The sequence below is a fragment of the Phyllobates terribilis genome, unplaced genomic scaffold (assembly GCF_046119375.1).
Source record: "Phyllobates terribilis strain yellow unplaced genomic scaffold, ASM4611937v1 Scaffold_2__4_contigs__length_985480577, whole genome shotgun sequence".
NCBI classification, from domain to species: domain Eukaryota; kingdom Metazoa; phylum Chordata; class Amphibia; order Anura; family Dendrobatidae; genus Phyllobates; species Phyllobates terribilis.
In genome coordinates, this window is record NW_027362762.1 from 25456147 (window position 1) to 25483210 (window position 27064).

Below are 27064 nucleotides of genomic sequence, written 5' to 3' on the forward strand. Positions count from 1 at the left end.
AGCAGAATAGCGAGTGTAGCTCTGGAGTATAATACAGGATGTAACTCAGGATCTGTAATGTAATGTATGTACACAGTGACTGCACCAGCAGAATAGTGAGTGCAGCTCTGGAGGATAATACAGGAGGTAACTCAGGATCAGTAATGTAATGTATGTACACAGTGACTGCACCAGCAGAATAGTGAGTGCAGCTCTGGAGTATAATACAGGAGGTAACTCAGGATCAGTAATGTAATGTATGTACACAGTGACTGCACCAGCAGAATAGTGAGTGCAGCTCTGGGGTATAATACAGGAGGTAACTCAGGATCAGTAATGTAATGTATGTACACAGTGACTGCACCAGCAGAATAGTGAGTGCAGCTCTGTAGTATAATACAGGATGTAACTCAGGATCAGTAATGTAATGTATGTACACAGTGACTGCACCAGCAGAATAGTGAGTGCAGCTCTGGAGTATAATACAGGAGGTAACTCAGGATCAGTAATGTAATGTATGTACACAGTGACTGCACCAGCAGAATAGTGAGTGCAGCTCTGGAGTATAATACAGGATGTAACTCAGGATCAGTAATGTAATGTATGTACACAGTGACTGCACCAGCAGAATAGTGATTGCAGCTCTGGAGTATAATACAGGATGTAACTCAGGATCAGTAATGTAATGTACACAGTGACTGCACCAGCAGAATAGTGAGTGCAGCTCTGGAGGATAATACAGGAGGTAACTCAGGATCAGTAATGTAATGTATGTACACAGTGACTGCACCAGCAGAATAGTGAGTGCAGCTCTGGAGTATAATACAGGATGTAACTCAGGATCAGTAATGTAATGTATGTACACAGTGACTGCACCATCAGAATAGTGAGTGCAGCTCTGGAGTATAATACAGGATGTAACTCAGGATCAGTAATGTAATGTATGTACACAGTGACTGCACCAGCAGAATAGTGAGTGCAGCTCTGGAGTATAATACAGGATGTAACTCAGGATCAGTAATGTAATGTATGTACACAGTGAGTGCACCAGCAGAATAGTGAGTGCAGCTCTGGAGGATAATACAGGAGGTAACTCAGGATCAGTAATGTAATGTATGTACACAGTGACTGCACCAGCAGAATAGTGAGTGCAGCTCTGGGGTATAATACAGGAGGTAACTCAGGATCAGTAATGTAATGTATGTACACAGTGACTGCACCAGCAGAATAGTGAGTGCAGCTCTGGAGTATAATACAGGATGTAACTCAGGATCAGTAATGTAATGTATGTACACAGTGACTGCACCAGCAGAATAGTGAGTGCAGCTCTGGAGTATAATACAGGATGTAACTCAGGATCAGTAATGTAATGTATGTACACAGTGACTGCACCAGCAGAATAGTGAGTGCAGCTCTGTAGTATAATACAGGATGTAACTCAGGATCAGTAATGTAATGTATGTACACAGTGACTGCACCAGCAGAATAGTGAGTGCAGCTCTGGAGTATAATACAGGATGTAACTCAGGATCAGTAATGTAATGTACACAGTGACTGCACCAGCAGAATAGAGAGCGCCGCTCTGGAGTATAATACAGGATGTAACTCAGGATCAGTAATGTAATGTATGTACACAGTGACTGCACCAGCAGAATAGTGAGTGCAGCTCTGGAGTATAATACAGGAGGTAACTCAGGATCAGTAATGTAATGTATGTACACAGTGACTGCACCAGCAGAATAGTGAGTGCAGCTCTGGGGTATAATACAGGATGTAACTCAGGATCAGTAATGTAATGTATGTACACAGTGACTGCACCAGCAGAATAGTGAGTGCAGCTCTGGAGTATAATACAGGATGTAACTCAGGATCAGTAATGTAATGTATGTACACAGTGACTGCACCATCAGAATAGTGAGTGCAGCTCTGGAGTATAATACAGGATGTAACTCAGGATCAGTAATGTAATGTATGTACACAGTGACTGCACCAGCAGAATAGTGAGTGCAGCTCTGGAGTATAATACAGGATGTAACTCAGGATCAGTAATGTAATGTATGTACACAGTGAGTGCACCAGCAGAATAGTGAGTGCAGCTCTGGAGGATAATACAGGAGGTAACTCAGGATCAGTAATGTAATGTATGTACACAGTGACTGCACCAGCAGAATAGTGAGTGCAGCTCTGGGGTATAATACAGGAGGTAACTCAGGATCAGTAATGTAATGTATGTACACAGTGACTGCACCAGCAGAATAGTGAGTGCAGCTCTGGAGTATAATACAGGATGTAACTCAGGATCAGTAATGTAATGTATGTACACAGTGACTGCACCAGCAGAATAGTGAGTGCAGCTCTGGAGTATAATACAGGATGTAACTCAGGATCAGTAATGTAATGTATGTACACAGTGACTGCACCAGCAGAATAGTGAGTGCAGCTCTGTAGTATAATACAGGATGTAACTCAGGATCAGTAATGTAATGTATGTACACAGTGACTGCACCAGCAGAATAGTGAGTGCAGCTCTGGAGTATAATACAGGATGTAACTCAGGATCAGTAATGTATGTACACAGTGACTGCACCAGCAGAATAGTGAGTGCTGCTCTGGAGTATAATACAGGATGTAACTCAGGATCAGTAATGTAATGTATGTACACAGTGACTGCACCAGCAGAATAGTGAGTGCAGCTCTGGAGTATAATACAGGATGTAACTCAGGATCAGTAATGTAATGTATGTACACAGTGACTGCACCAGCAGAATAGTGAGTGCAGCTCTGGAGTATAATACAGGATGTAACTCAGGATCAGTAATGTAATGTATGTACACAGTGACTGCACCAGCAGAATAGTGAGTGCAGCTCTGGAGTATAATACAGGATGTAACTCAGGATCAGTAATGTAATGTATGTACACAGTGATTGCACCAGCAGAATAGTGAGTGCAGCTCTGGGGTATAATACAGGATGTAACTCAGGATCAGTAATGTAATGTATGTACACAGTGATTGCACCAGCAGAATAGTGAGTGCAGCTCTGGAGTATAATACAGGAGGTAACTCAGGATCAGTAATGTAATGTATGTACACAGTGACTGCACCAGCAGAATAGTGAGTGCAGCTCTGGAGTATAATACAGGATGTAACTCAGGATCAGTAATGTAATGTATGTACACAGTGACTGCACCAGCAGAATAGTGAGTGCAGCTCTGGGGTATAATACAGGATGTAACTCAGGATCAGTAATGTAATGTATGTACACAGTGACTGCACCAGCAGAATAGTGAGTGCAGCTCTGGAGTATAATACAGGATGTAACTCAGGATCAGTAATGTATGTACACAGTGACTGCACCAGCAGAATAGTGAGTGCAGCTCTGGAGTATAATACAGGATGTAACTCAGGATCAGTAATGTAATGTATGTACACAGTGACAGCTCCAGCAGAATAGTGAGTGCAGCTCTGGAGTATAATACAGGAGGTAACTCAGGATCAGTAATGTAATGTATGTACACAGTGACTGCACCAGCAGAATAGTGAGTGCAGCTCTGGAGTATAATACAGGATGTAACTCAGGATCAGTAATGTAATGTATGTACACAGTGACTGCACCAGCAGAATAGTGAGTGCAGCTCTGGAGTATAATACAGGATGTAACTCAGGATCAGTAATGTAATGTATGTACACAGTGACAGCTCCAGCAGAATAGTGAGTGCAGCTCTGGAGTATAATACAGGAGGTAACTCAGGATCAGTAATGTAATGTATGAACACAGTGACTGCACCAGCAGAATAGTGAGTGCAGCTCTGGAGTATAATACAGGATATAACTCAGGATCAGTAATGTAATGTATGTACACAGTGACTGCACCAGCAGAATAGTGAGTGCAGCTCTGGAGTATAATACAGGATGTAACTCAGGATCAGTAATGTAATGTATGTACACAGTGACTGCACCAGCAGAATAGTGAGTGCAGCTCTGGAGTATAATACAGGATGTAACTCAGGATCAGTAATGTAATGTATGTACACAGTGACTGCACCAGCAGAATAGTGAGTGCAGCTCTGGAGTATAATACAGGATGTAACTCAGGATCAGTAATGTAATGTATGTACACAGTGACTGCACCAGCAGAATAGTGAGTGCAGCTCTGGAGAATAATACAGGATGTAACTCAGGATCAGTAATGTAATGTATGTACACAGTGACTGCACCAGCAGAATAGTGAGTGCTGCTCTGGAGTATAATACAGGATGTAACTCAGGATCAGTAATGTAATGTATGTACACAGTGACTGCACCAGCAGAATAGTGAGTGCAGCTCTGGAGTATAATACAGGATGTAACTCAGGATCAGTAATGTAATGTATGTACACAGTGACTGCACCAGCAGAATAGTGAGTGCAGCTCTGGGGTATAATACAGGAGGTAACTCAGGATCAGTAATGTAATGTATGTGCACAGTGACTGCACCAGCAGAATAGTGAGTGCAGCTCTGGAGTATAATACAGGAGGTAACTCAGGATCAGTAATGTAATGTATGTGCACAGTGACTGCACCAGCAGAATAGTGAGTGCAGCTCTGGGGTATAATACAGGATGTAACTCAGGATCAGTAATGTAATGTATGTACACAGTGACTGCACCAGCAGAATAGTGAGTGCAGCTCTGGAGTATAATACAGGAGGTAACTCAGGATCAGAAATGTAATGTATGTACACAGTGACTGCACCAGCAGAATAGTGAGTGCAGCTCTGGAGTATAATACAGGATATAACTCAGGATCAGTAATGTAATGTATGTACACAGTGACTGCACCAGCAGAATAGTGAGTGCAGCTCTGGAGTATAATACAGGATATAACTCAGGATCAGTAATGTAATGTATGTACACAGTGACTGCACCAGTAGAATAGTGAGTGCAGCTCTGGAGTATAATACAGGAGGTAACTCAGGATCAGTAATGGAATGTATGTACACAGTGACTGCACCAGCAGAATAGTGAGCGCAGCTCTGGAGTATAATACAGGATGTAACTCAGGATCAGTAATGTAATGTATGTACACAGTGACAGCTCCAGCAGAATAGTGAGTGCAGCTCTGGAGTATAATACTGGATGTAATTCAGGATCAGTAATGTAATGTATGTACACAGTGACTGCACCAGCAGAATAGTGAGTACAGCTCTGGAGTATAATGCAGGATATAACTCAGGATCAGTAATGTAATGTATGTACACAGTGACTGCACCAGCAGAATAGTGAGTGCAGCTCTGGAGTATAATACAGGATGTAACTCAGGATCAGTAATATAATGTATGTACACAGTGACTGCACCAGCAGAATAGTGAGTGCAGCTCTGGAGTATAATGCAGGAGGTAACTCAGGATCAGTAATGTAATGTATGTACACAGTGACTGCACCAGCAGAATAGTGAGTGCAGCTCTGGAGTATAAGGCCGCATTTGTAGTAATGTACTTTTTGCAAGGAATGTCCAGACCTCGGTGTAACAATGACTATTAACCCGGGATTCTTCCAGGACGTGTGTTGGAGGAAGGTCAGGAGTCTTCTTTGCTTTCCTGGGAATCCTACATGAAGGACAATTATCAGCAGATGCAGCAACAACGGGACGGACAAAGTCAGGAATATCTGGTGAAGGAAACGGCAGAGGGGTGAGAAGTCTGCACCGAAACTATCATAATGTGCAGAGAGACATGGCACAGTTCACACAAGCAGAATCTGCCATCACCTGGCGGGAAGGATAGGGCGTACTGGCTACAGAGGACCTGCTGAGCATGACTGCAGCGGCGGTCTGTGTGTACAGTGTATACAGAGGATTATACAGATTACGCAGTGTGTATGAGATGTAGGGTTTCACGCTCTCAGGTATTAGGTAGCATTCACACAGGCAATGGGGTTTGGTCCAAACAGGTGCAGTTTTATTAATTCCATAAATCTCCAAGGGATTCATAGCCAAAACAGCTACTTCCAGGCACAAAGGTATCACAGAATATATACCGTTCAGTCAGCAGCATGTACAGTACAGACCAAAAGTTTGGACACACCTTCTCATTTAAAGATTTTTCTGTATTTTCATGACTATGAAAATTGTACATTCACACTGAAGGCATCAAAACTATGAATTAACACATGTGGAATTATATACTTAACAAAAAAGTGTGAAACAACTGAAAATATGTCTTATATTCTAGGGTCTTCACAGTAGCCCCCTTTTACTTTGATGACTGCTTTGCACACTCTTGGCACTCTCTTGATGAGCTTCAAGAGGTAGTCACCGGAAATGGTTTTCACTTCACAGGTGTCCCCTGTCAGGTTTAGTAAGTGGGATTTCTTGCCTTATAAATGGGGTTGGGACCATCAGTTGTGTTGTGCAGAAGTCTGGTGGATACACAGCTGATAGTCCTACTGAATAGACTGTTAGAATTTGTATTATGGCAAGAAAAAAGCAGCTAAGTAAAGAAAAACGAGTGGCCATCATTGCTTTAAGAAATGAAGGTCAGTCAGTCTGAAAAATTGGGCAAACTTTGAAAGTGTCCCCAAGTGCAGTTGCAAAAACCATCAAGCGCTACAAAGAAACTGTCTCACATGAGGACCGCCCGAGGAAAGGAAGACCAAGAGTCACCTCTACTTCTGAGGATAAGTTTATCCGAGTCACCAGCCTCAGAAATCGCAGGTTAGCAGCAGCTAAGATTAGAGACCAGGTCAATGCCACACAGAGTTCTAGCAGCAGACACATCTCTTCAACAACTGTTAAGAGGAGACTTTGTGCAGCCGGCCTTCATGGTAAAATAGCTGCTAGGAAACCACTGCTAAGGACAGGCAACAAGCAGAAGAGACTTGTTCGGGCTAAAGAACACAAGGAATGGACATTAGACCAGTGGAAATCTGTGCTTTGGTCTGATGAGTCCAAATTTGAGATCTTTGGTTCCCACCACCGTGTCTTTGTGCGACGCAGAAAAGGTGAACGGATGGACTCTACATGCCTGGTTCCCACCGTGAAGCATGGAGGAGGAGGTGTGATGGTGTGGGGGGGCTTTGCTGGTGACACTGTTGGGGATTTATTCAAAGTTGAAGGCATACTGAACCAGCATGGCTACCACAGCATCTTGCAGCAGCATGCTATTCCATCCGGTTTGCGTTTAGTTGGACCATCATTTATTTTTCAACAGGACAATCACCCCAAACACACCTCCAGGCTGTGTAAGGGCTATTTGACCAAGAAGGAGAGTGATGGGGGGCTACGCCAGATGACCTGGCCTCCACAGTCACCAGACCTGAACCCAATCAAAATGGTTTGGGGTGAGCTGGACCGCAGAGTGAAGGCAAAAGGGCCAACAAGTGCTAAGCATCTCTGGGAACTCCTTCAAGATTGTTGGAAGACCATTTCTGGTGACTACCTCTTGAAGCTCATCAAGAGAATGCCAAGAGTATGCAAAGCCGTCATCAAAGCAAAAGGTGGCTACTTTGAAGAACCTAGAATATAAGACATATTTTCAGTTGTTTTACACTTTTTTGTTAAGTATATAATTCCACATGTGGTAATTCATAGTTTTGATGCCTTCAGTGTGAATGTACAATTTTCATAGTCATGAAAATACAGAAAAATCTTTAAATGAGAAGGTGTGTCCAAACTTTTGGTCTGTACTGTATATGTCATTGCGGCTCACCCAAATAGATTACAGTCCTTTCTCTCGCATAAGACTGCATACACAGAAGAGGTACGGTCCTACCAGTCTCTGTATCCCCTTCTGCCCGAGCTCCTGCAGCTTCCAACAACGAGAATTGTTCAACTCTGGGCACAGTTCACACTCAACAGGCTGCAGCTTCCACTCATTACTCTGCAGCTCCAACACACAGACTTCTCAGCTTTCCTATCTGACCCTTGCAGTCTCCATTCAGAGTCACATCTCTCTCTCAGCTACAGCTCACATTTTGGCTGGACACTCGCCAGCTTCAGCACACTCGACTGCTCAATATCCTCCAGACTGACACCTAGTGACCACAGGCGCTGTCTAGTAAAAAGCTAGTAAGGTGCATCTAATCAAAACCTGCAGTGCTAGGACTTAACCCTCTATTACCTGGCTCAGCTACATATACCCCTCTCTGCCCAAAGCTGGGGGGCTGGGCACCATCTGCAAATCCACAGAGTCTAGTTGGCTTTGCTACCTACAGATTACATGCAATCTTATGCTGCCTGCACTTCCCGCACTCAGGCTCTGCCACCTGCACATCACACACACAGGCTCTGCCGCCTGCAAATCCCGCATACAGGCTCTGCAGTAACAGCCTCACACACAGTTCTGCTACACCTGCGCTGACACTGGTCTATGCTCTATACACCACATCCTCCTCTGTAGCCAGTACAGTGAAATTCCCCATTTACATCATGTGACCTTGTTGTTCCTGTGGTTCCTGAATTAAATCCGATGAGTGTCAGTGGCCTGGTATTCAATCCGTTGAAGATGGCACAGCTCCTGCAGTTGCTGTTTCTTGTTGCTGCTGTATGTCCTCTGCAGTCCTCCTACCATGGCCGGGCTGGTGGGGTTGGACATGGTAGCATCCAAAACCCGCTGTGTGTGCCTCACCTATGGTCTGCTTGGTCTGTCTACATGCCTTCCTGGTTGTCTAGCCCTTTGGATGGTGTGTGCTAACACCAGTCACCTTGCAGCTCCCCCAGATCCGCTGTGCTGAGTATTATCCCACTGTTGCCACCAAAATGTGAAGACCCGGGGTCTTCCGTGGAGATAATACTACAATAATAGACAACACAGGGTGAAGATAAAACAGCGTGGCAATACTCTATTGAACCACCAACCGGACAATAAACACACAGAACAGTCCCAGCAAATACCCAAGATGGTGCACCATTACACAGTCTCACCCTTCTGCTAGCCCGATGGGAATAGAGCAACTGCAACTTTGTGACTTCCAGGGCCCACTACCCCCAAATGTATCCATGGGTTCTCTGATGGTCAATGGAGCAGATCTGTATCCTTCCAGTCAGGGCCGAATACCCTTAGGCTAGAATCCTTTGGAATCCAAATCTGTGTCTCTCTGGATTGAGCCATGCTATCCATCTGCTGTCCTGAAGAATGTCTCTCTGATTCTCTGATTCTCCTTGATTCCCTCTCAAGCAGGATAGAAAAATCCTTTTTATGTTTACATACGTCTGTGGTTAAGGTCATCAGTCCCAGGTCGGGGATGGGGGGGAGGTGCAGCGCTCCGGTCTTATTGTTTGAGCTAATCCCCCTGCTCTTATAAATAAACTAGCTGACTTTAGTACAATAAGTAATTAGCATATTAACAAACATTATTATTTCCAAGAGAAGTCAATATTCAGGTTTATGCACATAATAGTATGTCCTTCTTGACCAGCCAAAGAAAAACACATACATTCACAAGTCAACACAAAGATAATAGTGAATTTCTCTTGGCTTACCAAATCTAAACATTTGGCTGATTAAGATAAGAAGCTGTTTCATCACAGTTCTCCTCTGCACAACTCCACTAAATAGACGGCTTCCAGCTCTGCATTACACTGCAGCAATGTCATCTTCCAGCAGGACAGCCCCTCCATGCTTCAGACTGTGTTCGTAATGCTGCAGCTGTCTTTACCCAGGACATTCAATCTTTAATCTTCTGTGCTCTCTGGAACTTCTGCCTGTATTCTCAACTAATTGTAGAGATTCACGCTCTTGTGTATGCATTAGGTAGCGTCCACACAGGCAATGTAGTTTGATCCAAACAGATTTATTGCTTTCATAAAACGCCAAAGGATTCAAAACCAAAACACAAAGGTATCACAGCAAATAATCAGTTTAATCAGCAGCACATGCATGTCAGTACAGCTCACCCAAACATATTAATGTCGTTTCTCCTGGAGCAGACTGCATACACAGAAGAGGCCGATCCCCCCAGTATCGGAATCACCTTCAGCCTGAGCTCCAGCAGCTTCAAACAAACAGAAGTGTCCAATTCTGGGCACAGTTCACACTGAACAGGCTGCATTTCCACACAGTACTCTGCAACTTTCATAACTGACCCGTGCAGTCTCCATATAGAGAGGGAACCCCACACGTCTCTCTCACAGCTACAGCTTACATTTTGGCTGGTCACTCACCAGCTTCAGCACACTCAACTCTGCTCCATCCACCAGACTGACACCTAGCGGCAACAGGCCCTGGTTCTAGTAAAAAGCTAGGCAGGTGCATCTAATCAAATCCTGCAGAAACTACGACTTAATCCTGTCCTACCTGGCTCTGCTATAGGTATAATGTCACACTAGGAATGGGGAGTACCCAGCGTGTAATGACTGGAAATGGGGAGGGAGCCCTACAACTAGGGAAAGGAAGAGTGGAGACCCCTAAACAGATCTTACAACAAACCCTGACTCCCCTATAGACCCTAAATAGGTTCTGCACCAATCGCCAAGCAGGAAACCTGGCCCTAGCTAACCCTAAGGCTAGGACCTAGGTAGGGAGTGGGAGGGGTGAGCACTGAGTCAGCCTCACTGCAACTAAAATACACACAGGGGAAACATACAGGGGAATACACTTAGCTCCAAGATGACACCGGAGAAAGCACGGCAACAATCCACCAAGGAACTCCAAGGTAATTCTAATTGACTACTAGAATCCCAGGCCTGAATAGGTGTAACTCTCTGAAGATCTGAGTGTATTTATGTTATGTTCTGCTACCAAAGCTAAGGAAAGAGAGGAGATCTGTCCCTACTATGAGACTCAGCTGAATCCCTACGATGTAACAGGGAACCTGATCCTGCGATCAGACCTGCTAAAGTCCTAATCTAGTCTGTACGAAGACCTATAGATGTGGGGAGGGAATCCCTACAAGTACTAAGGACTGGGAGGAATATGGGACACCTCCTAACAGAAATAGTAGCAGACAGACGAACAAACAAAATAGATAGAACATAGAGGTCCGTAGACCAAGCAAACCAACAGAGTTAGATACAGAGCACAGGCTAGCTAGAAAGTAGATATACAATGAAGTCCAGCAAAGCCAGAAGGGCGGAGCAGGACTAAATAGGCCAACAAGGTCATGTGACCAGCAAAGGAAAAAAAACCTAACAGCAAGGTTCTAACAGTACCCCCCCTTCTAAGAGGATCCTCCGGATCCCCTAGGACCAGGCTTATCAGGAAATCTCCTGTGAAACGCTCTGATAAGTCTGGACGCGGAAACATCATCTGACCTCACCCAAGAGTTATCCTCGGGTCCGAAACCTTTCCAGGCCACAAGATACTGCAAACTACCTCTATACCGTCTAGAGTCAAGGATGCGAGAAATTTCATATTCCCCGTCCTCCACCACCGGAGGAACAGAGGCAGAGGCGTCACCATCCGACACAACAGCTTTTTTTAACAGAGAGACATGAAAGACCGGATTAATTCTCCAGGAGGTAGGAACCTCCAACCTAACAGCAGATTGGTTGACAACCTGAAGCACCTTAAAGGGCCCTACAAACTTGGGACCCAATTTCTTAGAAGGAATCCTCAACCGCAGATTCCTAGAGGACAACCAAACCATGTCACCAACAGCGAACAAAACCTCCTGTCGTTTCCTATCAAAGTAGTCTTTAGATTTTCTGTTGGCCTCCTGAAGATTACCACGCACATCCGTCCAAACTCTTTCCAAATCACCGGAAAAATTCTCCTCCTCAGGCACGGCAGATCCCAACTTGGAGAACGACCCAAACGACGGATGTCTCCCAGAACAACAAAAAAAAGGCGAACAACCAGCAGAAGAAGATGTATGATTGTTCAGAGCAAATTCGGCAAGTGGCAGAAACTCAGACCACCCCTCTTGATTGTCTGCCACAAAACAATGCAAGAACTGCTCAACATCCTGGTTTTTCCTTTTTGTCTGGCCATTAGATTCAGGATGATATCCGGACGAAAACGACAAATGAATTCCCAACCTGTCACAAAAGGCACGCCAAAAACGAGCCACGAACTGAGGACCCCTATCAGAAACAATGTCAGTAGGAACGCCATGAAGTCTGACAATTTCCTTGACAAAGGCCTTAGCGAGAGTTTTAGCGCAGGGCAGTTTGACGAAGGGAACCAAGTGACACATCTTGCTAAAACGGTCCACGACCACCCAGATGACAGTAAAACCCTCAGAGGGGGGAAGGTCAGTTATAAAGTCCATAGCCAAATGTGTCCAAGGAGCACTGGGGACCTCCAAAGGACAAAGCAACCCCGCAGCAGGAGTATGTGAGGACTTAGATCTAGCACATATAGTACATTGGCGCACCCACTTAATGACTTCCTTCTGCCATCCAGGCCACCAAAAACTGCGACCCACCAGTCTCTTGGTCTCAGAGATTCCGGGATGACCTGCCAACCGAGATTCGTGACACTCAACAAACAAATCTCTCCTAAAGGTCTCAGGCACAAACAACCTCCCATGAGGAGTGTTAGAAGGGGCATTCTCCTGAGCTTTAAGAATCTCATCTTCCAAAACGGAGTCTAAAGCAGCTATCACAACACCTTCTTGTAAAATGTTTTCCTCTTTCTCAGCACCGACTATGGGAGAAAAACTGCGAGACAAGGCATCCGCCTTAACATTCTTAGTACCAGGGATGTAAGTAACGGAGAAATTAAACCGCGAGAAAAACAGTGCCCACCTAGCCTGACGGGCATTCAGGCGCTTGGCAGCATCAAGATATATCAGATTTTTATGATCCGTAAGAACCTGAACGGGAAATTCCGCACCTTCCAAGAAGTGGCGCCAGTGTTCAAATGCGAGTTTAATAGCCAATAATTCCCGATTACCAATATCGTAATTCAATTCAGTCTCCGAAAATTTTTTTGAAAAAAAGGCACAGGGATGTAATCCATCCCCGTTATCCTGAGACAATACTGCGCCAACCCCCACAGAGGAAGCATCAACCTCAACCAAAAATGGCCTAGTAACATCAGGCTGCATAAGGATGGGAGCAGAGGTGAACCTCTCCTTGAGATACACAAAAGCTTCAATGGCCTCAGAAGACCACTGAACCGCATCAGCACCTTTCCTGGTGAGATCAGTCAGAGGTTTGACAATACTAGAAAAATTTTTTATGAACTTTCTATAGTAATTGGCGAAACCCAAAAACCTCTGTATCGATTTCAAACCAATAGGCCTAGGCCATTCCTGCACAGCCTGAACCTTAACCGGATCCATCTCAAAGCCTTTGCTGGAGATAATGTAGCCCAAAAAACTAATTCTCTGTACAGCGAACTCACATTTCTCCAGCTTAGCAAAAAGCGAATTGTCCATTAATAACTGTAATACCTCACGCACGCTCCGCCAATGAGACTCCAGATCTGGCGAATAAATCAAAATGTCATCCAAATACACAACCACATTTTTACCGATCAAAGGTCTAAGGATGTCATTAATCAGATTCTGAAAAAATGCAGGAGCATTAGTAAGACCAAAAGGCATAACCAGATTCTCAAAATGACCCACAGGAGTGTTAAAAGCAGTCTTCCATTCATCACCCTCCTTCATGCGCAACAGATTGTATGCCCCCTTAAGGTCAATTTTAGAGAACCACTTGGCCCCCAATAACTGGTTAAACAGATCAGGAATCAATGGCAGTGGGTAAGGATTGCGTACCGTAATTTTGTTAATCTCACGAAAATCCAGACAAGGACGTAAACCGCCGTCCTTTTTTTTTACAAAAAAAAATCCAACCGCCACAGGAGACTTAGAGGGCCTAATGTGACCGGCGGCCAAACTTGTCTGTATGTATTCCTCCAAAGCCTTCCTCTCAGGAATAGTAAGGTTAAATAAACGACTCTTAGGAAGAGTCGCTCCAGGGACAAATTCAATGGTACAATCATAGTCTCTATGGGGAGGCAAAACCTGCGATTCCTTCTCAGAAAAAACTCTCCAAAAATCCTGAATAGGAACAGGCAATTCTCCCCTATCCAAAGCTGCAATACGCCCATTACAACACTTGTCATAACATTTATGGCTCCAGGATTTAATTTCACTGGTAGACCAATCCAGTACAGGATTGTGCAATTTTAACCAGGGCAAACCCAATATTACTGGAGAAGGCAAGTTATTCAACACTACCAAATCCAATTTCTCATGGTGAACACCATTAATAGTGAGAGGAAATTCACAGACCTTGAGAGTAATATTCTTCAAAGGGGAGCCATCCACAGAAACCACAGCAATGGGGGATGACAAAGGTTCAGGTTTTAAATTGAGTTTTTCCACGAATCCCCCATCAATTACATTCAGTGTAGACCCGCAATCAACAAACACCCGAAATTCCATTAATTTTTCCTGAGCAATCGTGGAAGCAGCTAAAAATACACCCTTGGAATTTAAACAGGCAATACGGGCGTGACTGACCATTTTTTTTTCTTTCTTCATACGAAGCTCACAGCCTTTAATCAAATGACCAGTTTTTCCGCAATAGAAGCACAAGCCTTCAAAAAATCGACGGTCTTTTTCTTGAGAGCGAGGTGCCACCGATCCAATCTCCATCGGTTCACCACTGTTAGTACACACATTATCATAACCAGAAACTGACATAGCAGAGGATTTGCTCTCATTAACCCTAGCACGCAGTCTTCTATCCACCCGTATAGCTAATTGCATAGCCTGTTGCAAATCTTCAGGTGTAGGATAAGCAATTAGCAGGTCTTTAACCCTTTCACTGAGCCCAGCAAGAAATAGACTTTTCAGAGCAGAATCGTTCCACCCTGTTTGAGTGGACCAACGACGAAAATGTGTACAATATTTTTCGACATTACCTGATCCTTGTTTTAGACGTCTCAACTCAGTCTCAGCTGATGCGACACGGTCAGGATCATCATATAATAGCCCCAAAGCAGAAAAAAAACTATCCACTGATCTGAAGCATGTATCACTAGGTTGCAAAGAAAAGGCCCACTCCTGAGGCTCTTTGCGCAAAAGTGACATTATGAACCCTACGCGCTGGGATTCATCCCCAGAGGACTTAGGTCTCAAACGAAAATACAATAAGCAAGCATTTTTAAATGAAAAAAATTCTCGGTGTTCACCAAAAAACAAATCCGGCAAACATACCTTAGGCTCCAAGAAATGTGCTCCAGGACAGTTACTCACGTGCTGACGGAGCTCGGCCACCTCCAGAGAGAGTCCCTGCAGGCGATGAGCCAAATCCTGAACCGACACCATGATGGAACAGAAAAATCTTTCCTAAGAGAATTTGCTGGCTGGACTTACTGTTATGTTCTGCTACCAGAGCTAAGGAAAGAGAGGAGATCTGTCCCTACTATGAGACTCAGCTGAATCCCTACGATGTAACAGGGAACCTGATCCTGCGATCAGACCTGCTAAAGTCCTAATCTAGTCTGTACGAAGACCTATAGATGTGGGGAGGGAATCCCTACAAGTACTAAGGACTGGGAGGAATATGGGACACCTCCTAACAGAAATAGTAGCAGACAGACGAACAAACAAAATAGATAGAACATAGAGGTCCGTAGACCAAGCAAACCAACAGAGTTAGATACAGAGCACAGGCTAGCTAGAAAGTAGATATACAATGAAGTCCAGCAAAGCCAGAAGGGCGGAGCAGGACTAAATAGGCCAACAAGGTCATGTGACCAGCAAAGGAAAAAAAACCTAACAGCAAGGTTCTAACAATTTAAGGACACAGAAAGGAAGTGCTGATTAACAGCAGAAGAGTGAGGCTAACTTAGGGTCCTAAAGGGAAAGTTATAATCCCCAAGCAAGGTGAGGATCACCGCTGGGTCCTAAAGAGAGGAATCATAAAAGGATCAGGGAGATGTTTGTAAGGCCAAAGGCAGTGACCTTTTACAGCCGGACACCGTATGACTGTCTGTCAACCCTGACACACCCGTGACAGATAATACAAATTATACAGTGTATACAAGATTATAAAGTGTACATACAGGATTAATCAGGACTATACAGATTATTTAGGGTTATACATATATTTAAAGAATCAAGAACGTTGGTCAGCTCAGCACAATAAGTGCTTCTCCTCATTAGTAATCCCTTGTGCATGAGCAAACACTAGCACAATGTTCTGGATAAAATAAGTAATTTATTATATCTTCACTAGGGATTTGCGGACCCATGGATGTTCGGGTTAATCGGGTTTGAGCAAACTTTAATCTAAAGTTTGGTTTGGGTACCGGTATTCTTCTGTGACACAGCTTTTAATCTTAATTATCCAGATGTCTAAATTAAGTAGGCCAGGAGAAATACACTATTATCTTTATGTTGATTTTTGAATTTGTGTTTTTCTTTGGTTGGTTAAGAAGGACAGACTATTATTTGTATAAGTTTGAATGTTGACACTTGAGTTGATATTTACTGCAATTTATTGTCTGTTATCTCTGGAGGACAGCGACTCAGGGTCATGGTACAATGATGTTTGCTAATATGCTAATTACATATTGAACCAGGCCAGCTAGTTTGTTGATCTGCAGAGCAATGGAAGACAAACTATGCAAATTGATTTAATGCTCAAACAATGAGACATGAGCCCCTGCCTCCTTCCCCCATGCCCTGTGAATGATGAGAAAGACTTTACAAAATCACAGCCAAGAGAGACTCTTGAGAATCAAAGTGAATTGCCAGAGCAACAGCTAGGACACATGGCTCTATCAAGAGGAACACAGGATGCCAGCCTAAGGAACCATGACCCTGGCTGGAGGAATACGTATCTGACTATCACAGAACCCATGGATACATTTGTGGAAACTAGGTTGGGACAAACAGGTAGCCTGGTCTAATGTAGACGTTTGGGGTAGCCAGGTTGGGACCCACCGGTCACCTGTTCCATGGTTCGGAGAAAGCAGGTTGGGATCTCGGGTCTCCTGGCCACGTACCTCAATTGACTATCAGTTCCTAAGCTTGCCGCTACCTACCTCCTCTCTGTGAGTGTCCACCCAAAGCAGAGCACCACTGGTTGAGATAGTTGGCCCTGGAAGCCTCGAAATCGCCGCTGCTCAAATCCTGGCGAGCCAGTGGAAGTGTGAGACTCTGTAATTTTTCACCATCTTGGGTATTGCCACACTATTTTACCCTCACCCTGTGTTGTCTCAGTAGTATTATACCCACGGGAGACCTGCGTGTCTCCACATCTAGCCAACTGAAGTCAATGGGGACCCGAACTTTGGTGCTGTGAAATAGTCATAGTAAGGGTTAGGGGGATGCAAAAGTGTCTTTCTCTCAATCGCTTTCCCTTTTTTTCTGTCTCCAGATTCTAGAGATTATACAGATTTTGAGCATGTGCGCAGTCTTTCTATTTTATGACATAAACTTTTCCCGAATTTCGGGCAGGTCTGCGCTGTCTTTCTATTTTATGACACAGACTTTTCCTAGGTTTTGAGCATGTGCGCAGTATTTCTATTTTATGACATAGACTTTTACTAGGTTTTGGGCAGGTCTGCGCAGTATTTCTATTTTATGACACAGACTTTTCCCGAATTTTGGGCAGGTGTGCGCTGTCTTTCTATTTTATGACATAGACTTTTCCCGAATTTTGGGTAGGTCTGCGCAGTCTTTCTATTTTATGACACAGACTTTTCCTAGGTTTTGGGCAGGTGCGCGCAGTCTTTCTATTTTATGACACAGACTTTTCCCGAGTTTTGGTCAGGTGAGCGCAGTCTTTCTATTTTATGACATAGACTTTTCCCGAGTTTTGGGTAGGAGCGCGCAGTCTTTCTATTTTATGACACGACACAGACTTTTCCCAAATTTTGGCAGGTGCGCTCAGTCTTTCTATTTTATGACATAGACTTTTCCCAAGTTTTTGGCAGGTGCGCGCAGTCTTTCTATTTTATGACACAGACTTTTCCCGAGTTTTGGGCAGGTGCGCGCAGTCTTTCTATTTTATGACACAGACTTTCCTAGGTTTTCCACAGATGCGCGCAGTCTTTCTATTTTATGACACAGACTTTTCCCGAGTTTTGGGCAGGTGAGCGCAGTCTTTCTATTTTATGACATAGACTTTTCCCGAGTTTTGGGCAGGTGTGCGCAGTCTTTTCTATTTTATGACATAGACTTTTCCCAAGTTTTGGGCAGGTGCGCGCAGTCTTTTTATTTTATAACACGACACAGACTTTTCCCAAATTTTGGCAGGTGCGCTCAGTCTTCCTTTTTTGTGACATAGACTCTTCCCAAGTTTTTGGCAGATGTGCGCAGTCTTTCTATTTTATGACACAGACTTTTCTAGAGTTTTGGGCAGGTGTGCGCAGTCTTTCTATTTTATGACACAGACTTTTCTCGAGTTTTTGGCAGGTGTGTGTAGTCTTTCTACTTTATGACACTGACTTTTCCTAGGTTTTGGGCAGGTGTGTGCTGTCTTTTTATTTTATGACACAGACTTTTCCTGAGTTTTGGGCAGATGCGCGCTGTCTTGTTATTTTATGACATAGACTTTCCCGAATTTTGAGCATGTGCGTGCTGTCTTTCTATTTTATGACACAGACTTTTCCCGAGTTTTGGGCAGATGCGTGCAGTTTTTCTATTTTATGACAAAGACTTTTCTAGAGTTTTGGGCAGGTGTGCGCAGTCTTTCTATTTTATGGCACAGACTTTCCTAGGTTTTCCACAGATGCGCGCAGTCTTTCTATTTTGTGACATAATTTTCTGTAGCTTTATGAACATTGTATTAGTGAAGAGAGTCTGGGAAACTATTTAGTAGCGCTTTCTCCTCTATCTTGTGTCCACTGTGCAGCGTCTCCACCATGATGCGGCTTTTTAAAGTGGAGAAGGGGAGCGTGGGTCATCAGCTGGAGTCCAGGCTGTCCGCGCTGGAGGAGCAGGTGAATTCAGAACTTTACATACATTTGTCCTAAAGTTTATTGGGAAAAAATGCGACAAATTCATCCAAATGCGCCGCCACAAATGAAGAAAGTGACATCTTCACCTGACAGTAAAAGAAGCAGATTCACACCACTACAGGCGCCATTTTCTGTCATTTAACCTATTTAGCCAGAGCATGAAGACCATGCCCCTCTGAAGTAACCCTGCATATGTTGAGGATGAATTTTTAATACTTATTGCACAGTTTTAGCGCGCACAATATTTTGTGACAATATTCAGCTAAATGCAAAAATTAATTGCTAAATTCCTTGTTTATGTTTTCATTGTATCGGGTGGCTTCGGTGATGGGGTGTGCTTGCAGTGTGCACACAATGTGCCCGCATGTATAGCTAATGCCCACCATTCTCTCCTCACAGATGGCTCAGTCCTCGCGATACATGAACTGGATCATCTCTGCCATGACAGAAAAAGGGTTCAGCAGCAAAACTCGAATATTAGGTACATTATCACGCACTGTGGGGTCTCCTGAAACCTCACATTGTTGTCCATCTGACATTTCACACTGCTGGCTACCTGACAATTCACTGTTGGTCACTTAAAGCCTCACTGCTGTCTATCTAAAATTTCAATGTGGTCCACCTGAGGGCTTTTCAACACAAAAAATTATGACTAAACATAATATTGTAAGCATTCGCGGACATCATCTTTTTTTATTTTTATTACTTTATACAAAATTACAATTTATCGACATTCTGTGACTCTTCGTTTTGGGTCAATTAGGTCAGATGTGCCACTTTTCCTCTACTCACTGCATTCACACCTCCTCTCCCTGATGTAGTCTACTGTTCTTTCCTCAGTGCGCTCCTGTGTCCTCTCCTCAATGTGCTCCTGTGTACTCTCCTCAGTGTGCTCCTGTGTCCTCTCCTCAGTGTGCTCCTGTGTCCTCTCCTCAGTGTGCTCCTCTGTCCTCTCCTCAGTGCGCTCCTGTGTCCTCTCCTCAATGTGCTCCTGTGTCCTCTCCTCAGTGTGCTCCTGTGTCCTCTCCTCAGTGTGCACCTGTGTCCTCTCCTCAGTGTGCTCCTGTGTCCTCTCCTCAGTGTGCTCCTGTGTCCTCTCCTCAGTGTACTCCTGTTTCCTCTCTTCAGTGTGCTCCTGTGTCCTCTCCTCAGTGCGCTCCTGTGCTCTCTCCTCAGTGTGCTCCTGTGTCCTCTCCTCAGTGTGCTCCTGTGTCCTCTCCCCAGTGTGCTCCTGTGTCCTCTCCTCAGTGTGCTCCTGTGTCCTCTCCTCAATGTGCTCCTGTGTCCTCTCCTCAGTGTGCTCCTCTGTCCTCTCCTCAGTGTGCTCCTGTGTCCTCTCCTCAGTGCGCTCCTGTGTCCTCTCCTCAGTGTGCTCCTGTGTCCTCTCCTCAGTGTGCTCCTGTGTCCTCTTCTCAGTGTTCTCCTGTGTCCTCTCCTCAGTGTGCTCCTGTGTCCTCTCCTCAGTGCGCTCCTGTGTCCTCTCCTCAGTGCACTCCTCTGTCCTTTCCTCAGTGCGCTCCTGTGTCCTCTCCTCAGTGTGCTCCTGTGTCCTCTCTTCAGTGTGCTCCTGTGTTCTCTCCTCAGTGCGCTCCTGTGTCCTCTCCTCAGTGTGCTCCTCTGTCCTCTCCTCAGTGCGCTCCTGTGTCCTCTCCTCAGTGCGCTCCTGTGTCCTCTCCTCAGTGCGCTCCTGTGTCCTCTCCTCAGTGTGCTCCTGTGTCCTCTCCTCAGTGTGCTCCTGTGTCCTTTCTTCAGTGCGCTCCTGTGTCCTTTCCTCAATTTTCTCCTGTATCCTTTCCTCAGTGCACTTATGTATTCTCTCTTCAGTGTGCTCCTGTGTCCTCTCCTCAGTGTACTCCTGTTTCCTCTCTTCAGTGTGCTCCTGTGTCCTCTCCTCAGTGCGCTCCTGTGCTCTCTCCTCAGTGTGCTCCTGTGTCCTCTCCTCAGTGTGCTCCTGTGTCCTCTCCTCAGTGTGCTCCTGTGTCCTCTCCTCAGTGCGCTCCTGTGTCCTTCACTCAGTGCGCTCCTGTGTCCTCTCCTCAGTGCATTCCTGTGTCCTTTCTTCAGTGCGCTCCTGTGTCCCTTCTTCAGTGCGCTCCTGTGTCCTTTCTTCAGTGCGCTCCTGTGTACTCTCCTCAGTGCACTTATGTATCCTCTCCTCAGTGCGCTCTTTGTTCCTCTCCTCAGTGGCTCCTTTGTCCTCTCCTCAGTGTGCTCCTGTGTCCTCTCCTCAGTGTGCTCCTCTGTCCTCTCCTCAGTGCGCTCCTGTGTCCTCTCCTCAATGTGCTCCTGTGTCCTCTCCTCAGTGTGCTCCTGTGTCCTCTCCTCAGTGTGCACCTGTGTCCTCTCCTCAGTGTGCTCCTGTGTCCTCTCCTCAGTGTGCTCCTGTGTCCTCTCCTCAGTGTACTCCTGTTTCCTCTCTTCAGTGTGCTCCTGTGTCCTCTCCTCAGTGCGCTCCTGTGCTCTCTCCTCAGTGTGCTCCTGTGTCCTCTCCTCAGTGTGCTCCTGTGTCCTCTCCTCAGTGTGCTCCTGTGTCCTCTCCTCAGTGTGCTCCTGTGTCCTCTCCTCAGTGTGCTCCTGTGTCCTCTCCTCAATGTGCTCCTGTGTCCTCTCCTCAGTGTGCTCCTCTGTCCTCTCCTCAGTGCGCTCCTGTGTCCTCTCCTCAGTGCGCTCCTGTGTCCTCTCCTCAGTGCGCTCCTGTGTCCTCTCCTCAGTGTGCTCCTGTGTCCTCTTCTCAGTGTTCTCCTGTGTCCTCTCCTCAGTGTGCTCCTGTGTCCTCTCCTCAGTGCGCTCCTGTGTCCTCTCCTCAGTGCGCTCCTGTGTCCTTTCCTCAGTGCGCTCCTGTGTCCTCTCCTCAGTGCGCTCCTGTGTCCTCTCTTCAGTGTGCTCCTGTGTTCTCTCCTCAGTGCGCTCCTGTGTCCTCTCCTCAGTGCGCTCCTCTGTCCTCTCCTCAGTGCGCTCCTGTGTCCTCTCCTCAGTGCGCTCCTGTGTCCTCTCCTCAGTGCGCTCCTGTGTCCTCTCCTCAGTGTGCTCCTGTGTCCTCTCCTCAGTGTGCTCCTGTGTCCTTTCTTCAGTGCGCTCCTGTGTCCTTTCCTCAATTTTCTCCTGTATCCTTTCCTCAGTGCACTTATGTATCCTCTTTTCAGTGTGCTCCTGTGTCCTCTCCTAAGTGTGCTCCTGTGTCCTCTCCTCGGTGCACTCCTGTGTCCTTCACTCAGTGCGCTCCTGTGTCCTCTCCTCAGTGCATTCCTGTGTCCTTTCTTCAGTGCGCTCCTGTGTCCCTTCTTCAGTGCGCTCCTGTGTCCTTTCTTCAGTGCGCTCCTGTGTACTCTCCTCAGTGCACTTATGTATCCTCTCCTCAGTGCGCTCTTTGTTCCTCTCCTCAGTGGCTCCTTTGTCCTCTCCTCAGTGTGATCCTGTGTTCTCTTCTCAGTGTACTCCTGTGTTCTCTCCTCAGTGCGCTCCTGTATCCTCTCCTCAGTGCGCTCCTGTGTCCTCTCCTCAGTGCACTCCTGTGTCCTCTCTTCAGTGATCTCCTGTGTCCTTTCCTCAGTGCGCTCATGTGTCCTCTCCTCAGTGCGCTCCTGTATCCTCTCCTCAGTGTGCTTCTGTGTCCTCTCCTCAGTGCGCTCCTATATCCTCTCCTCAGTGTGCTCCTGTGTCCTCTCTTCAGTGCGACCCTGTTTCCTCTCTTCAGTGTGCTCCTGTGTCCTTTCCTCTGTTTGCTCCTGTGTCCTTTCCTCAGTGCTCTCCTGTATCCTCTCCTCAGTGTGCTTCTGTGTCCTCTCTACAGTGCGACCCTGTTTTCTCTCTTCAGTGTGCTCCTGTGTCCTTTCCTCAGTTTGCTCCTGTGTCCTTTCCTCTGTGCACTTATGTATCCTCTTCTCAGTGTGGTCCTGTGTCCTCTCCTCAGTGCGCTCCTGTATCCTCTCCTCAGTGCGCTCCTATATCCTCTCCTCAGTGTGCTCCTGTGTCCTCTCTTCAGTGTGCCCATTTCCTCTCTTCAGTGTGCTCCTGTGTCCTTTCCTCAGTGTGCTCCTGTGTCCTTTCCTCAGTGCACTTATGTATCCTCTCTTCATTGTGCTCCTGTGTCCTCTCCTCAGTGTGCTCCTGTGTCCTCTCCTCAGTGTGCTCCTGTGTCCTCTCCTCAGTGTGCTCCTGTGTTCTCTCCTCAGTGCGCTCCTGAGTTCTCTCCTTAGTGTGCTCCTGTGTCCTCTCCTCAGTGCACTCCTGTGTCCTCTCTTCAGTGTAATACTCAGTGTGCTCCTGTGTCTTCTCATCATTGTGATCTTGTGTTCACTCCTTAGTACGCTCCTCTGTCCTCTCCTTAGTGCGCTCTTGTGTCCTCTACTCAATGCACTTCTGTATCTAGTCACTGCCCTACTGTTTCTTGTCGTCAGTGCGATCTTTTGTTTTCTCCTCAGTTGCTCCTGTATCATCTCCTCAGAGCGCAATTGCATTCTCTCCTAAATGCGCTCCTATATCCCCTCCTCACTGAGCTCGTGTCCTCTCCTCAGTGCACGTCTGTGTATAGTCATTGCACTACTGTTTCTTGTCGTCAGTGCGATCTTTTGTCTACTCCTCAGTTGCTCCTGTATCATCTCCTCAGTCTGATCCTTTGTCTTCTCCTCAGTGCGCTCCTGTGTCCTCTCCTCAGTGTGCCCCTGTGTCTTCTCGTCAGTGTGATCTTGTGTTCACTTTTCAGTGTGCTCCTGTGTCCTCTTCTCTGTGCGCTTTTGTGTCCTCTACTTATGCGCTTCTTTGTCTAGCCAGTGCACTAATGTTTCCTGTCCTCAGTTCGATCTTGTGTCTTATCCTTAGTTGCTTTTGTATTATCTCCTCAGTATGGTCCTGTGTCCTTTCCTCAGTGTGCTCCTTTGTCCTCTCCTCAGTGCGCTCCTGTGTCTTCTCCTCAGTGCACAACTGTGTCCTCTCCTCAGTGCGCTCCTGTGTCCTCTCCTCAGTGTGATCTTGTGTTCACTCCTCAATGTAATCCTCTGTCCTCTCCTCAGTGCGCTCCTGTATGTGCTCCTCGGTGCACTTATGTATCCTCTCCTCAGTGTGCTCCTGTATGTGCTCCTCGGTGCACTTATGTATCCTCTCCTCATTGCGCTCCTGTGTCCTCTCCTCAGTGTAATCCTCTGTCCTCTCCTCAGTGTGCTCCTGTATCCTCTCCTCAGTGCGCTCTTGGTTCCTCTCCTCAGTGCGCTCCTGTGTCCTTCACTCAGTGTGCTCCTATGTCCTTTCCTCAGTGTGCTCCTGTGTCCTTTCCTCAGTGCGGTCCTGTGTCCTCTCCTCAGTGCGCTCCTGTGTCCTCTCCTCAGTGTGCTCCTGTGTCCTCTCCTCAGTGCACTCCTGTGTCCTCTCCTCAGTGTAATCCTCTGTCCTCTCCTCAGTGTGCTCCTGTATCCTCTCCTCAGTGCGCTCTTGGTTCCTCTCCTCAGTGCGCTCCTGTGTCCTTCATTCAGTGCGCTCCTGTGTCCTCTCCTCAGTGCATTCATGTGTCCTTTCTTCAGTGCGCTCCTGTGTCCTTTCTTCAGTGCGCTCCTGTGTCCTTTCTTCAGTGCGCTCCTGTGTCCTTTCTTCAGTGCGCTCCTGTGTCCACTCCTCAGTGCACTTATGTATCCTCTCCTCAGTGCGCTCTTGGTTCCTCTCCTCAGTGCGCTCCTGTGTCCTCTCCTCAGTGCATTCCTGTGTCCTTTCTTCAGTGCGCTCCTGTGTCCTCTCCTCAGTGCACTTATGTATCCTCTCCTCAGTGCACTCTTGTGTACTCTACTCATCGTGTTCCTGTGTCCTCTCCTCAGTGCACTCCTGTGTCCTCTCCTCAGTGCACTCCTGTGTCCTCTCTTCAGTGCATTCCTGTGTCCTCTCTTCAGTGCATTCCTGTGTCCTCTCTTCAGTGCATTCCTGTGTCCTCTCTTCAGTGCACTCCTGTGTCCTCTCTTCAGTGCGCTCCTGTGTCCTCTCCTCAGTTCACTCCTGTGTCCTTTCCTCAGTGTGCTCCTGTGTCCTCTCTTCAGTGTGCTCCTGTGTCCTCTCCTCAGTGCACTCCTGTGTCCTTTCCTCAGTGTGCTCCTGTGTCCTCTCTTCAGTGCGCTCCTGTGTCCTCTCCTTAGTGCACTCCTGTGTCCTCTCTTCAGTGCGCTCCTGTGTCCTCTCCTCAGTGCACTCCTGTGTCCTCTTCTCAGTGTACTCCTGTTTCCTCTCTTCAGTGCACTCCTGTGTCCTCTCCTCAGTGCACTACTGTGTCCTCTTCTCAGTGTACTCCTGTTTCCTCTCTTCAGTGCACTCCTGTGTCCTCTCCTCAGTGTGCTCCTGTGTCCTCTCCTCAGTGCGCTCCTGTGTCCTCTCCTCAGTGCACTCCTGTGTCCTCTCTTCAGTGCGCCCCTGTATCCTCTCTTCAGTGCACTCCTGTGTCCTCTCCTCAGTACACTCCTGTGTCCTCTCCTCAGTGCACTCCTGTGTCCTTTCCTCAGTGTGCTCCTCTGTCCTCTCCTCAGTGTGCTCCTGTATCTTCTCCTCAGTGCACTCCTGTGTCCTCTCCTCAGTGCACTCCTGTGTCCTCTCCTCAGTGCGCCCCTGTTTCCTCTCTTCAGTGCACTCCTGTGTCCTCTCCTCAGTGTACTCCTGTGTCCTCTCCTCAGTGCACTCCTGTGTCCTTTCCTCAGTGTGCTCCTGTGTCCTCTCTTCAGTGCGCTCCTGTGTCCTCTCCTTAGTGCACTCCTGTGTCCTCTCTTCAGTGCGCTCCTGTGTCCTCTCCTCAGTGCACTCCTGTGTCCTCTTCTCAGTGTACTCCTGTTTCCTCTCTTCAGTGCACTCCTGTGTCCTCTCTTCAGTGCGCTCCTGTGTCCTCTCTTCAGTGCGCTCCTGTGTCCTCTCCTCAGTGTGCTCCTCTGTCCTTTCCTCAGTGCTCTCATGTATCCTCTCCTCAGTGTGCTTCTGTGTCCTCTCTACAGTGCGACCCTGTTTCCTCTCTTCAGTGTGCTCCTGTGTCCTTTCCTCAGTTTGCTCCTGTGTCCTTTCCTCTGTGCACTTATGTATCCTCTTCACAGTGTGGTCCTGTGTCCTCTCCTCAGTGCGCTCCTGTATCCTCTCCTCAGTGCGCTCCTGTATCCTCTCCTCAGTGTGCTCCTGTGTCCTCTCTTCAGTGTGCCCGTTTCCTCTCTTCAGTGTGCTCCTGTGTCCTCTCTTCAGTGCGCTCCTGTGTCCTCTCCTTAGTGCACTCCTGTGTCCTCTCTTCAGTGCGCTCCTGTGTCCTCTCCTCAGTGCACTCCTGTGTCCTCTTCTCAGTGTACTCCTGTTTCCTCTCTTCAGTGCACTCCTGTGTCCTCTCCTCAGTGCACTCCTGTGTCCTCTTCTCAGTGTACTCCTGTTTCCTCTCTTCAGTGCACTCCTGTGTCCTCTCCTCAGTGTGCTCCTGTGTCCTCTCCTCAGTGCGCTCCTGTGTCCTCTCCTCAGTGCACTCCTGTGTCCTCTCTTCAGTGCGCCCCTGTATCCTCTCTTCAGTGCACTCCTGTGTCCTCTCCTCAGTACACTCCTGTGTCCTCTCCTCAGTGCACTCCTGTGTCCTTTCCTCAGTGTGCTCCTCTGTCCTCTCCTCAGTGTGCTCCTGTATCTTCTCCTCAGTGCACTCCTGTGTCCTCTCCTCAGTGCACTCCTGTGTCCTCTCCTCAGTGCGCCCCTGTTTCCTCTCTTCAGTGCACTCCTGTGTCCTCTCCTCAGTGTACTCCTGTGTCCTCTCCTCAGTGCACTCCTGTGTCCTTTCCTCAGTGTGCTCCTGTGTCCTCTCTTCAGTGAGCTCCTGTGTCCTCTCCTTAGTGCACTCCTGTGTCCTCTCTTCAGTGCGCTCCTGTGTCCTCTCCTCAGTGCACTCCTGTGTCCTCTTCTCAGTGTACTCCTGTTTCCTCTCTTCAGTGCACTCCTGTGTCCTCTCTTCAGTGCGCTCCTGTGTCCTCTCTTCAGTGCGCTCCTGTGTCCTCTCCTCAGTGTGCTCCTCTGTCCTTTCCTCAGTGCTCTCATGTATCCTCTCCTCAGTGTGCTTCTGTGTCCTCTCTACAGTGCGACCCTGTTTCCTCTCTTCAGTGTGCTCCTGTGTCCTTTCCTCAGTTTGCTCCTGTGTCCTTTCCTCTGTGCACTTATGTATCCTCTTCACAGTGTGGTCCTGTGTCCTCTCCTCAGTGCGCTCCTGTATCCTCTCCTCAGTGCGCTCCTGTATCCTCTCCTCAGTGTGCTCCTGTGTCCTC

At 46.9% G+C, this 27064-nt stretch overlaps 1 protein-coding gene across 3 annotated transcripts in view; it reads left to right on the top strand.

Moving 5' to 3' along the window:
- The window catches only part of LOC141190223 (transient receptor potential cation channel subfamily M member 2-like), a 399780-nt gene that overhangs the window by 262846 nt on the left and 109870 nt on the right, over positions 1-27064 (top strand). For all 3 annotated transcript variants that reach the window (XM_073661205.1, XM_073661206.1, XM_073661207.1), the window contains 3 exons: positions 5516-5648; positions 18719-18806; positions 19224-19305. In XM_073661205.1, the coding sequence (XP_073517306.1) occupies positions 5516-5648; positions 18719-18806; positions 19224-19305 (303 nt within the window). The remainder of the gene's footprint in view (positions 1-5515; positions 5649-18718; positions 18807-19223; positions 19306-27064) is intronic.